Here is a 14678-nt window from a genome sequence, read left to right as displayed (position 1 = left end):
TTTGATGGGGGAGGGGGTGGGGTAATTGAGGGTTTATAAAGTTTGAGGGGGTTAAACACTCATTTATTTTGACGTATATGCTTAAGATCTTTTAAATGGTTAGATTTATAGTTTGATAGCTGGGTGGTGGGTCATTCATTGATAGTTATAGCTAGAAAGAGACAAATATAAATATACTAAACTATGTAAAAAAAAAAAGGGCCATGATGAAAACATAGGTATCGACTATATTGCCTCTCTACCACCTGACATCAGAACTCAACTTTACAGGCAAAGAGAAAAAAAGATTTAAAAAACAGGGATTTTAAGGGATAAGACATTTGCCGATAAATTGTTGTACAATATACATCCTCAATGATAATACACAATGTTACGCCTTTGTAGATTACAAGTAGAGGTTGAAACGTCTGGACACTCAACTAATGAACCAACAAAATGAAAATTTGTGAAGCCAATGAATAAGAAACCGTTACAACGGGGACTTGTTGTGTAATAAACAGCCCAATGTCCCCTTCCTCTTTGAGAAACTGAAAAAAAAGATTAAAAGTAAAGGGTGTTTCGTTAATTAGGGTCATGATTTAAAATCGTCAATAGTAAAAGATAATTAGGTTTTATTTTATTTCTTTATGTAAGAATTGTTTGATTAGAATAAAGCTTTAAGAAATCTATGTCAAAAAGTATATTTTGGAATAATTTGATTTTTGACTATAAAGTGTTATTTTTTTATATGCCTAGATCTTGCATAGGGCCCTTACCATGCGGGACATATACTTGTGATGTCTTAACCTTGGGGGGGGGGGCTACCCAGTACCCAATATAACCCAACCTAACCCGACCTAAAAATATAAATATTAAAAAATGAAAAGCTAACCCTTCTTCTAACTTTCAATTTGTTTTAAAAAAACACGGATGACAACATCCATAAAAGTAAAGATCTTAATAAGGTGGCCAAACGAACATTAACCATTGTATAGTGTCAGAACTGAACAAGCAGATTATAAAGTCTAAACAAAATTGTGATTGAATTTGTTGCAAAACTGATTAATACTTTGTTGTTTGAGGAATCAGTATTACAAAAATAAAATGAATAGGATAAAGATATCACAAATAAACGATTGTTGTAAAAAATCCATTATGGACGGGCAGACAGACCGACCCTAATTATAGAAAAGCTTCTCTTTTACAAATACTCATTCTAATCATTTTTTCTTTTTAATGTAGACAATATGAGTTGGATTTTAAAATGTTTGGTTATACACAATATGATTATGAATTATAACCAAGGACTTCAAGTGATAAGTCAATAGAATATAAATTTATATACACACCCCTAATGCCGATAATCAAAATGACCCCTTCTGTAGATAAAAAATCATCGGTTGAAAAGTTTGGACACTACTAGTTTGGAACTAACCAAAGTAAATAGAAGTACCCAAAGCTTTATAGCCATCGGATATAATTACAAGGTTATAAAACATTGGGTACCAATATAATTTACAGTCTAATGTTCACTCCCTGAGAAAATTAATTTTTGGGTATAGTCCCTTTCGTAACATCGCACCTAATGGGGCGATTCTTCGTATTTTTCACAGTAGCCTTTCTCCTATTTCTAGCTCCTGCGGGGGGCTCTAACCCTGCGGGGCCAATTACCTAACCCTGTGGGGCAATCACCTAACCTAACCTGAAATAACCTATAAAAAGCCATTTAAAAAATACGACGATTTTACGAAAGGAACTATTCCCTAATTTTCTACTAATATATATGATTTTTATTTGAAAAATGTTTTTTATGTAAACTTATATTTATGTTAAATTTTAAGTTTATTTTTAGTGAAGAAGATCTTTTTTAAGTAGCGAAGCTACTGTATAATTCACATTGTTTGTCCGTCCGTAATGCTATGGGGGAAACGTGATTTTCTCGGCTCCTATTCAAGATAGACAGCTGAATTTTCTAGTAAAGATTCCTAAGACATATGCCCATCTAATCTATACTTTGTTTTGTCCATCTGTCTATTATTTGGGGTGCTAGATCGATTCCTAATTTTTTTTATGATTTTCTCAACTCCTTTTCAAGATAGAGGGCTGATTTCAGGGATTAATTGATTTTACATTCTACATATTTTCATCAAGTTTTATTAAGATTGTTTATTAATTGTGGTTTTAACGATTCCTAGATTTTTAGTTTTTCGTGATTTTCTCGATTCCTATTCAGGATTGATGGCTGAAATTATCAGGGATTGAATATGCTCATATTCTACATATTTCCATCAAGTTTTATTAACATTTGTTTATTAATTTCGGTGCTAGATCGATTCCTAGATTATTATTTTTCGTGATTTTAAAGGTTGTGTGATTTCCCTATGTTACAAAGTTTAATGTTTATTGTATGACAATGCTCTATAGTAAATTTTTCTCGATATCTCTTCATCATTTTTGAGATTTTCTACATATGGATGTTGTCATCCTTGTTAATTCACTTTATCAGTCCATCCGTAGTTTTCTCAAAGGTTTTTTTTGCATATACTCTTTTTTTTCATAAACACCGATCATCTGTTTTATATCTCACTTATTCTGTTTGTCCATTTATTATTTTGTGCTTTGCTACTTATGGATGTTGTCGTCCTTATTATAATAAAATTTTTGTTATTAATATAATCTTTTATATTGTTTACTGTGTAAACTTCCACAAAATAAAAATATATGGCAGCTATGATATTCTAGTTATATCCAAAACTAGATTGCACTTAAAAGCTGATAATTGTGATTTACAATTAATTGTTTATATCAATTTGTAAAAACGTTTATTCATTAAGAATTTTTTTTTAGATATACTGCAATTTAGATCTGAAAATCTGATTATGTGTGTTATGATTAAAGTCAGTATTAAAGTTTTGAGAAATTCATAATGATAATTTTATATCCTTTCACAAGGTCTTGTCATAATAGATAATAATTTAAAACAATTCTATGGTTTACCCAATTCTATATCTTCTTTTAAAAATCTGATGTATGCTTTAAACATTGCGTATTTCCAGTGAAAACAAAAATAATGAGGGACTAATTTTGATTTAGATCAATGATGTTTTGTGCCTTTCTAATTGGTTTCTCGTCTCAATGTCTTGCTTATTTGAAAAAAATTACATATTTTAAAGATTTCCCTGAAAGTTCCTTGTTAAGAACAGGAACCTCCCCTTACCCTCTCCTTATTTTTAAACAAATGAAAATAAGTGGGATAGTTTTTAATTCATTTGTTTATTTCTATAAGTCGGATAAGGTTAGGCTACTGGTTAGGTTCGCAGGATTAGTAAAAACTGCTCCGTCTAATTTTTAATTTATTACAAAATAAGTGGGGGCGGAGTGTTAGTGGTTGACAGGCACTTTGTGAGAAAGCATCCATAAAATCAATTTGTTCTGGATATTATTAATTGTTCTCTATTTGTTCTAAATATAATTGTTCCTTGTTTTACAATACAGTTTTCTTAAATGAATAAATGGAAACACAAAAAAATCTTTGTTACAATAAAAATTTAATAGTTTACATATAGTTACAAATATAAATGATATAAATAGTTTAACAAATCAAAACATAAGAATTTGATTTTTGAGCTTGGACCAAGACTACATTGATCTCTTTCTGATGTCTCCATTTCTGCTGGGTGGTATATCTTGAAATGAAACACGCCTGAAAAAAAATGCTTGCACTAGAGTGTCTCAGAATTATTAAACTTCCATCTTTTGAGGATTACAGATTAATAAATTTTTTTAACAAATAAGTTACACTTTCACATTATTAGCAACACATGGAATTTGTGTAGTTGCTTTTTAAAATGAAAATCTGAATTTTTTAGAGGATTAATTTGAGTGTCTATCCCATATTTTGTCAGTACATCCACCTTTTTGCTTATGAACTTATACTAGTGGATACATGAGGGTTTACACTACAAGATAATTATTTGGTGAATCTTTGAACCAAATCTTGCTTAATAATGCGCATGATTATATGAACAAATGTCCTAGGACAACCAACCCTTTGATTGCAAGACCTTTGACTGGAAGTACAAATTTTGTATAATAATGAATTGCATCTGTTTTTTGGCCAAGGCACTCCCCTTACTATTTTTTTCACACACCTGACCAAGCAGCAGTAGAGACCATTTTTAACATCTTTAGTTAAGAAGCAGTATTAGGCTGAGATTTAAACCTACTAACTTCCTGATAATGAGCTTATTCACTATTAAGTAAGCCACATCCAAGGGTAAAATGACATGGATTAATCCCTATAAAAAAATTGTGCCATTGTGATGTCAGCATAAGTATGAACTATTGTATAAATCTCATTAAATTGATATTAATATCAATAAATTGTAATTCAAAACCACTTTTTATTTAAGCCACATAGTCAGTCATCCTTAAATTTGCGTTTTGATAAAATATCATATATAACACCTTTTGAGCCAACATTGCCACTGACTTTTGTCTGACATATTGTAATACTAATAAGAACTTATTCATTATTACAGAATTCAAATAAACACAAAGTACTTTTTCTCTCTACTTTAATATTCCTGTACAATTTGTATAGTTGCATTTCAGTTGTCATAATGTTTCAATTTTCTGGAAAAGAATAAAGTATGCATATCTAATTAAAGAATTTATATTTGTTGAAAGTAGAAATATTTTCCTTGTTATATAGTACAACAGTAAGGAACTTTTTATTGGTCCTTTCAGAGTAGTAATGATTTGGCTATTTATTACCTATAGAGAAAGGTTTATTTTCTACACATGTTTTGGAAGCTTAAATTAGCATTCCATTGCAAAAACGCGATATTTAGTTTAAGTAAATATTTATTTATATAGCCTTTTTCAAACATTGTGATTTAAATGATAACATGGGAAAATTTTTTCGATCGTGAGAACCAATTATTTTGATTTAAATGACACATATATTTTTCATTTAATTTCATATTATGGAAAAAATTTTTGACCATGAGAACCATTTAATTTTCATTGAATTTTATTTTTTGGAACTGTGGGAAAAACAGGAGAAAAAATATGTTTTAGTATAAAGAAATATTCTATTGGTTTCAAACCTTTTCCATTCCACAGATCTTACCAACTTACAAAAAACTGTCAGACTGATTATTGAAATTCAATCTGTGAATAAAGATATTCAAGTTTTAATTTTTTTTGAAAATATTACTTTACATGTATTGACACCATCTTGGATTATGATAATTTTTTGTTGTTAGAAGATTTTTTTCTAATTCTTTTTTTTTAAATTTAATTTTTACAAGAAAAAAAATCTCGGTATTAAATGATGAGCTATCGCTCGATCATTTATTACCTTGGGATTTAAATATTCATTTATGCTAAATTTTGTTTGATTAAATAAATCATTCTCTTTAATAATTGTGAGTATATTAACGATCTAAACCTTCAGGCCTCACGATAAATTTTATGCTCTACCTTGGTGTCTCAATTAAATGTTATTAATATTAACAGTCCCTAGAATGGAGAATGATTCTTCCCATAAACAAATAAGTCTTCCAGGCAAATATTAAAATTTTATTAGGTAATTTAATACCTATGAACTTGACCAGGATTTCTTAGAAAAAAAGTACCAAAAAATATATTTTTTTGAAATAAAAAAGGAATTAAATCTGCATTATCATATTCCAATTTTAAGATTAAAACGAGGGAACAGTTTAAAAAAAAATCATTTAACAATTGGAATAGTTATTTATTACAGTCAGCTGTCTATAAAAATATGCAAGAATAACAATATTTGATTTTTCATTATGGCTGGGAGCTAATTTTAATCAAGAGGATGTTATTTGGTTTCAAAACCATACTGGGCTAAAAATTATGTCTCATATTGCTTTGCCCCAAGAGGTTTAATCAAGCAGTGTTATTTAGATTTAAAAAGAAAAAGTAAATAAAAAATTTTGGGGGTTGGGAGGATTTTTTTTCTGGGGTGGGGGGGGGGGTTAGGGGTAGTCAAACTCTCCCTTTTTGATTTTAGTTTTAAAAAGAATTTTTTTTTGGGGGGGGTGTACCACCCACCAAGACTAGCGGTTACGCCCCTAGCATCTATGTATTCGAAGGATAGATAGGGGCTAGAATAGCTTAAAACCATTCCTAAGCTTAAATCTGAAAAAATAGCCTAAAACCATTACAGGACCTATGTGAAGTTTAACTAAAACAGTTAACATATCTTAATCTTTAGACAAAAAAAATCTTACTACTTTATATAGTAGGATTTAAAGTATGAACTATAAAATGACTATTCATGTGCCTGACTGAAAACTGCTTGTTAGTAAAAACTAGACAATAAATACATCATAATTTGCTCACAAAAATATGCAGAGGAATGAGGAAAAGCTTTACAAGCACTTGCGAACAAAAAAAATATACATTCTAACACATTCATTAGATCATATTTTCTATAGAGTTTCTGTATATTATTTTTTGAAATAGGTCTTAGATTCTAACCATAACCTTAATTACCGATAGTAATAGGTAATATATATACAGATACAGATATAGTAATATCTGTTTGTATGTGTGTTCTAAATGGGCATTTGCTGAACTGATACGGTTCTCTTTTCAAATGTAATATTGCATAGGTCCAGAGAAGGTTTATAACTATTTTCAGGAAATCACCCCTAGAAAAAAATACCCCCAACAATTCCTAACTTTTTCTTATAAAAACAAAAATTGAAAATAGGGTTCCCCTCCCCCTTACCCTAAAAGCCTCTAGTGGCAAACCCACTAGTGTCCAATATACTTCTTACAAGCTTAGTTCAAGATAATGAAAATGAATTTGTTTGAATCCCTCTAACAGGCAAGCAACAAGTTACACGTTTATTTACTCGAGCAAATCAAAACAGCATTTTTAGAGTAGTAAATGTTTTAGTAACAACTATTTTCAACTAACCATAAGCTATTTAATGGAGTTGATAATAGGTGAAACGCAAAAAAGTTTTTTCAATATGGCTTCGAAACCTATTAATATCCGCTATATTAGAATCAGTTCTCAGCTATACGGAAAAATCATAAATAGCATCGTATTACAGAAGGTTTTCCACGAATAGTGAAAAAAATCATAAAATAAATTTAAGTTTTGATTTATTAAAGTCGAAATTGAGTAAAATCTGACTATGTTATGATAAATTCCTTACGTCCATTTAAAACATGCTGATTTTTAACAATAATTATTTAGGATATAATTAATTATCCTATAAATTTCATTTTTGTTACAATGATTCCTAGATAACAGTGTACAATATCATAAGCGAAGAATCTCCAAAATCATGTCTTAAAAATATAAGTATGTCCTTAACCAGAATCCTGTATTTAAGCAATTTAGCAAGAAATTTATATACAATTTTATAAAGAAATTTATAAACCAATAGTCTGCTAATTAAGTTCCGACACTCTACAAGAGTTCATGTTCGTTTGTCCTACAGTCTTGTTATAAAGCTACGCCTTTATGGATGTTGTCATCCTTGATATTTTAAAAAGACTTAAATGATGTTTCGTAAAGGAAAATTCCTGATAAATGTTTAGCGGATAAAAATGACAGAATAAACAAAAGGAAGTATTTGTTTAACTTATTTTTAGATGCTCATGCATATAAGCTTACAAAAAGACGCTGAATTTGCAAATTTAGACATAAAACAATTCTATATAGATTTTTAAATTATATTCGTAATTATATTTAAAGCATTTCATTTCTTTAACAATAGATTATTAAAAAAAAGAATAACAATATCCATAAAAGCGGAAAGTAATGAAAAAAAACCGCAGATGTACTTACAAAGATTATATAATATATGGCTGCTATAAATGCTAAATAAGACGAATTGCTCAAGCTGCAGCTGCAATAATCCATGCCGATTAAATAAAGCTGCAGTCGCAGCAGAATCAAACTGCACGAATTTGAAAAAAGCTGGGTAGCTTAGAAAAAGAATACACTTTAGAGTTTAGAACAGACTCAAAGGGATAAGACAATGGCCGATAAATTGATGTACATTGTACTGTACATCCCAAAGTTTGATACACAAAATTACCCCTTCTGTAGATTACAATTCGTGGTTACAAAGTTTGGACAATCAACTAAATGAACCAACCAAACAAAATTCAATAAAAGTCCTCAAGGTTGTGGAGCAAATGAATAAGAAAACGTTATAATACGATTTTCCTCCCCGCAGACTTCGCATTTTAGCTATCCTTGGCAACATAGATTTTTAGAAGCTGCAGTTACAGAAGTACTGAAAGTTTCTTACAGACGCGTGGCTTTAATATCAAGATGTTACATATTGCCATGCATAGTTAGGTCTCCTATTCAAAGGCCATGCAGTGCAAGGGTTAGTTTTCCGTAATAAATTGAGGTAATGCGCCATTTATCCTGTAAATGCGTAAATTTGTATGTAATTAGAATTGACAAAATCGTGTTTGAGAATGTAAATGGCCTCTGTAAAGCTAACATTTCCTTTATCTAATTAGTTCTAAAACAAATTGAAATAGCTGCAGCTCAGGAATAAAGGATCGGCGTTGCTTTAAAAATTCGATTTTTTTAGATAAATTATTTTCTGTAATTTTAAAATGGGTAGCTAAAATTTAGACAATCTCAAAACGTTTGCTTTTCCTGTAGGTAACGTGCCTATATTCTTACTTTGGTTTTAAATTTGAATTAATGAACATTAATTGTTGCTTTCTACACGTAGTTGTGTCTAGTTAAATTTTGGCATTCAAAGATAAATTTACGTACATCCCCACTAATGATCAACAAAATTACACCTTCTGTAGATTTATTATATTGTTGAAAATTTTGGACACTATTAGCTTAAAACAACCAATGATTTTTTAGTTAAAAAGAATCTAAAGTTTGTTAGGCAACGAATGAGAGAACGTGTACCATAATGTTTACAATTTCAAAAGGGATTTATTTTCTTATTGTTTTCATAACTCAGCTTTTTTGATGCGAATTTACTTATTCTCGTATTCCAGGTTGCAATGTAATTTTTCTTGAGTTTCTAAACAATGTTTTGATTTGCTGTCACTAGGTGAAGCATTGCCAAACATTCCTTTGGATAGGCGTGCCCGTGCCCCAGGGGGGTTGGGAGGGGTTGCTACAAGAGAGATATTGGACAATGGGAGGTTTATTACGCTAGTCTCCAAAGTTTATAATAACGTTTTCTTATTCGTTGACTATATAACTAAAGGGACTTTTGATTGGTTGATTCATTAAGTTGAGTGTTAAAACGTTTCAACCACTAATTTTAATCTTCTGAAGGGTTAATTTTGTGTATCATCATTGGAGATGTATATTATCGGCCATTGTCTAATCCCTTTAGACCACAGTGATGCAAAGAAATATGATTACCCATTAGCGTCCCCAAGAAGCGGATTAGGGCCATAATTTTTAGTTAATTCTTGATGGATTACTACTTCGTTTTCTTTTCATGACCCAACATTACTTAAGTTAGTTAAAGAAATTTAACACGTACGGAGTTTCAGAAGGATAAAAAAAACTTTGTAACGTTTCACGAACCCCATGTTGAAAACCTGTGCACGCTCCTGCATCAATGTTTATTTTTTCAAGGACGTTAAACACACATTCCAAGGTTGTGAAAGAGGTAGGCATATAAAGTTAGAAACAGGAACAAATAAAACAACTCTTCTCTTGCACGACCCTTGTGTATAAGTCCTACTTTGAATCCATTTTAATGACTAAATGAATTTCCTCAAACCCTTAAATTTAATAGAATATGTCTGATATAGCAGCAGAAGTTTGTATTTTCAACATCCTTATTTATGACGCGGACACCGGGTTAGTCTACCTAATACAAAACCTTGCCTCTTACCTTTTACTTGAAGCTTTGTTTTCTTAAAGTTAGACTTGACAATTAATAATGGACAATAGTTTGTCATCGTAAACACATTATTAAAACATTCTATTTAATTTTTTGCAGCACGGCAAACATTATCATTTGTAAAACATTTAATAGTTATTATCGCATGCGGCATAGTGTTATATTAAAAGGAGAAATTATGAGAGATTAAAACCAGATTTGTTTGCCCCGAGGGACTGAAGACCCTAAAGGTAAAGTCTCAAGTCTATAATACAAAAAAAGAACAAAGCATGTGCGTTCGTTAGTTCATTATATGTAATTACTGAACTGATTAGGTTGTGCTTTTTTAGAAAATATACAGATTGGTCCTGTGATGGTTTTAAGCTATTTTGATGGATTATAAAACAAGTCTATTAAATATTGACCGCTCACAAAAAAAGAATTTGTATACTTTGCGTGGTTTCAAACTTTTTACCACAAAATCTTTATCGAAAATTTAATAATTCGCCTTTCACGTGATATCAGACATAAGTAGAAAATAATGAAGAGAGCAAAGTGTAATTCTAACCATTATATAATACTAATTATACAACATGTATAGACTAAAAGTAAATACGTTTTTAGGTTCTTTTGCCTTTACGCAATTATGTAAGGGCTAAGTACAGCACAGAAAATTAATTGCTATTTTGAAACAAGCAATTTATTACACAAATTTACTTGTTATTGAAATTTGGATATTCAATTATGTACTTTACAGTACATGATGAGAATTAAAGGTGTTGAATTTTATCCTTATCAATAATTGACATTTATGATAGATCATTATAAAAAAGTGAAAGGGTTTACATTGTACATATGACTGTCTGTGTGCGTAACGAAGGATCTCGCTAACCGCTTAACCGATATGATTCTCCTCTACAATTCAACCTTCTTATAAGTTCAGGTAAAGTGAATAACCAATTTTGGGAGAGTAACTCACCAACCTAAGAGAAATTGTCCCAAGTAAAAACTACACCCAAGCCAATCACTATTTTTATCCAAAAAATCAAAAGTAGAAGGTCGACTTCACCCCCTTTACCATAAGTGTTTCTAGTAGTGTAGCTTCTTTTAATGGTAAGGGAAAGTAAATCCCCCATAGAATTTCTTAAATTAAACTTGTTAAAACTTTGTAGAAGATAATCATACCAGATCTATCAAGAGTAGCTACTCTATAATTTAAAGTGTATACCTGCTTGCTCGACTTATTGGCAATGTTAGACTTCTATCTGCCTCTGAAACATGGATTTCAGGTTTAGTGGTTCTTAAGGAAGGAAGGGGTCATTAGACTGTACCCAAAGTTTTATAACAGCGTAATCTTATTAGTTGGGTCAAAAATATCTATTGCGATTGGTCAGTTAAAACTTCTTAGTGTCCAAACTACATTTTATAACATTAAAGCGAGTCAAATTATCCCAAAATATTATTACACTACCTGTAGCGGCCAGAGTTGAAACTGAGTAAGGAGAGGATTGATATTTGAGAATTCCAGTTGTTGTACCAGAAAAGCTGTCAACATCTTCCAATACTAAAACATCTTTTTAATTCAATAATTATTTTTCTTTCTTTTAAGGAAAGCAACACGGTGTACTTAGTTTCAAATAGCTCAACCTTCAACATTTAAAATATAAGGATTCACACCCTCAATTACTTTATAGTCTGCTTGTATATGTGTTGATAATGTTTATCAAGCTTCGTCAGCTAGAAGTTATCATTACAGCGGTATTTTGCGCTAGAACCAGTTAAGTCTTTAAAAAAACAAGAAATCCTAAAGTCCAAGACCACTGAAAAAAATCTATCTCCATTGTCCCATACGGGATTCAACCTACGGTATTCAGTCCATACGGGATACATCCCATACACGATTCAACCTAAGGAATTCAACCCACAAAGGATTCAACCCACAAAGGATTCAACCCTAGGAATTCAGCCAATAATAACTTTTACCTGGAAAATTGATGGTGATTTTTGGAGTAGCAGTTTCACTATCATCATCAAAATAAGATCCTGCATCATAATCTAAACATTAAACTCAGATTGGAATTAGAAGATAACTTTATCAGGGCTCGGCAGCCGCGAGTTAGCTGGAAATCTAATCCTGATCTAATTATGGCAATCCATATTTTCAAAAGTTTTAAATGTTTCCAAACGGGTTTAAATTTGAAGCTTATTCGCGGCTGCGAAATTAGTCAGTCAATAACAGTATAGAAAGGGGAGATCTAATACATATGTTCACATCCGTTTTTTTTTCCATTCAGGTTATGATGTATTTAGGCTTTTCCAACAGATAAAATATAACTTTTTACTAGACTAAGAATGATATTTACCTGAGTTTAGAGAAAGTTTTCTCAAAATGTCGGCTTTCAGTGGGAAAACCTAAAAAGACATTGAAAAGAAAATTTGTGTTTAATTTATTGATTCTTGTGACATTTAATTTGACATTAAAATCTGGGAGAGGAACTATTCAGAAATCCAGTAAACAAAGGATTTAGATATTTAGAAATATCCTAGAAAACTAAAAGCTTAATGATGGGTGCTAGTAAAAAATAAATATATATGATATAAATAGAAAATTACTTTTTATCTTTTTTTTAAACTCTAAAACCTATTTATCTTACCAATGGTTTTAGGATATATATTGACAAGGGAAAAATTGTGGTCAATTTAGCTTGTTAATACAGACCTCATTTATTGGTCAGTTTGTTCATACAGTAGGAGGAGAATGGATAAAGTTAAATGGGAGGGATGAGTGGTTAATTTAGCCCGCTGCAAGCATCCCATTATCAGAGTATCTATAAATCTTGTATAACATCCAGCTTATAATACATCCATTATCTTACCTTTTTATTTCTAAATAAAAGTTTGAAGAAAGATTTGAATTTTGCATCCCACCATTCATGTATCCATATTCTAAATGGAAAATAAACTAAACATTATAAATCAAGGATAACAACATCAAAGATCTTATATCGATCAAACGGTAAAACAAACGAACATGAGCTCTTGTAGAGTGTCAAAGTTTAATAAGCAGAATATTATTTTAAAAGTATAAACAAAATGCTGTATAAACTTGCTTAAAATTGCGTAGCTACAGGATTCTGTTTAAGGACATACTTATATTTTTAAGAGTTGATTTTAGTGATGCTTAAAAAAACATTTCAAAAATTCAAATTAAAGATTAGTTGCAAAAAAAAGTTAGGGATTATGTGTAAAATATCGCAATCAGGAAAGTCCAAGATTTTTATTTGGAGGAGCCTTAAAAAGGAGGTTTCAAAGGTTTGGGGTTGTTATGCTAATATATTTTTCTAAACTTTGATTTGAGGGGAGTAAACAACTCTCCCTTCCCCCCCCCCCACTTGGGATTTCTATGATCACAATATTTCCCGTCGTGAAATTATCACTCAAAACTAAAACTTTTTTACCTTGAGATAACATAGGCGGCCCCTAGCAGTAGAACAAAATTACCAAAACCTATTAAACTCAGAAAAAATATCTGAGTATTATTAATCATTTTAATCCATTTCTATAAGAAGCAAAAGACATTTCAATGGGCGAAAAAAGATATTTAAAAGTTTAAAATATCCTTATACGACATACCACAACATCATAAATAAGAGTAGAGCGATGTCTGTCAGTCCGTATAAAGCTAACCGCTAAACCTTTTAAGTTGTGCATTTCATGTAAAATATCTTCTGGTCTTGTGGTGGTTTGAAAGTATTTTTAGGATATGGGGTTCTTTCCCCACCCAAATTAAAAAAAATGCTCCCGCTTTAAATTTTTCTTATCATCTTTAGTAGTAGTATTTTTGAAAACTTATTTCGGGAAACTTATTTACACCTCTAGAGACTATGTCCTTATGGTTTAGGGGCGAACATACAGGTAATTTAAGTACAGAAACAGTCATAAAACGCAAAAAGGTATAAATGACAATTTTTTTATAAAAAAATAATAAATTCCTAATATCCAATTATTTAACGGTTTTTATACTTTTTAATGTAAATATTTATCAATAAATGTATAAATATATCTTTTAACACTTGTAACATATTTAAAAATATATAATTTAATACAAAAAAAAAGACATCAAAGTTTAACTGTAATAAATGATGTAAAACTACTGATTTTTGTATGAAAGAATGACAACTACTGACTAGATAAAAATCAATAATTGAGATAATGTGACTGTAACAAGTTAGATATATTATGAGAAAGCATGGTTTACTTTTTATAAATCATGCAATCAGATTCTATACAATACAAACCATGTGTGTGTGTGTGTGTGCGGGGGGGGGGGGTCGTGTATGTCCCAGAAGATTCCGTAAACAGCTGAAACGCTGATAAACATTTTTTCCAGAAATTTTTTGTATTGGTCTAAGGAGGATTTAAGGCTATTTGATAGAGAGGGAATGGGTGGGGTGGTAATTTGGATATTTTGGTAATGGATATAAACCACAAACAAAAAAAAATAACCATCTATCCTTGATAACTATTAAAAATATCGCATTTTCCTACAGAATTTGTATGTCTTTTAGAGAATGACCGACAGACCGATGAAACAAGTGATCTGAATACTACTATACAAATCGCATTCCCCTCAATAGCGTTACTGACTGATTTTCATGCATAGTGAGTTACAGAGTGGATTCGCTACTAGTATAAATACAAATTTAATGACTTTTTTATGAAATTGTATTTTATAATTGAGGTCAGATTGATTTATCTATCAATGTTTTTCCTAAAAGTTTTCAGATAAGACTCCATACAAAGTTAAATATACATAGGAAA

General features: G+C 30.6%; 1 protein-coding gene across 1 annotated transcript; it reads right to left on the bottom strand.

The window, feature by feature from the left end:
* Window positions 1-3406: 3406 nt before the first annotated feature.
* On the bottom strand, window positions 3407-13426 carry LOC145328270 (uncharacterized). The gene is made up of 7 exons (XM_080171893.1): window positions 13316-13426; window positions 12734-12803; window positions 12221-12269; window positions 11841-11912; window positions 11329-11421; window positions 11086-11128; window positions 3407-3682 (listed from the first exon to the last, which is right to left on the bottom strand). Exons 1-7 carry the CDS (start codon window positions 13402-13404, stop codon window positions 3619-3621), a joined length of 480 nt encoding a protein of 159 aa, XP_080028019.1. The 5' UTR covers window positions 13405-13426; the 3' UTR covers window positions 3407-3618.
* Between the last annotated feature and the right edge of the window lie 1252 nt (window positions 13427-14678).

Source organism: Acartia tonsa, chromosome 9 (genome assembly GCF_053477335.1).
Source record: "Acartia tonsa isolate MP-2025a chromosome 9, ASM5347733v1, whole genome shotgun sequence".
In the NCBI taxonomy this organism is placed as follows: domain Eukaryota; kingdom Metazoa; phylum Arthropoda; class Copepoda; order Calanoida; family Acartiidae; genus Acartia; species Acartia tonsa.
The sequence above is the reverse complement of the archived record's forward strand: the minus strand, read 5'-3'. Positions and strand labels throughout refer to the sequence as shown.

Bases quoted from the DNA above. Each gene is read 5' to 3' on its own strand.
- LOC145328270 (XM_080171893.1), bottom strand. From the start codon at position 13,404: ATGATTAATAATACTCAGATATTTTTTCTGAGTTTAATAGGTTTTGGT. The intron at 11,913-12,220 runs GTAAATATCATT...TTTAATGTTTAG, and splicing joins AAAACTTTCTCTAAACTCAG to ATTATGATGCAGGATCTTAT. The intron at 11,129-11,328 runs GTAGTGTAATAA...TCCATGTTTCAG, and splicing joins TTCAACTCTGGCCGCTACAG to AGGCAGATAGAAGTCTAACA.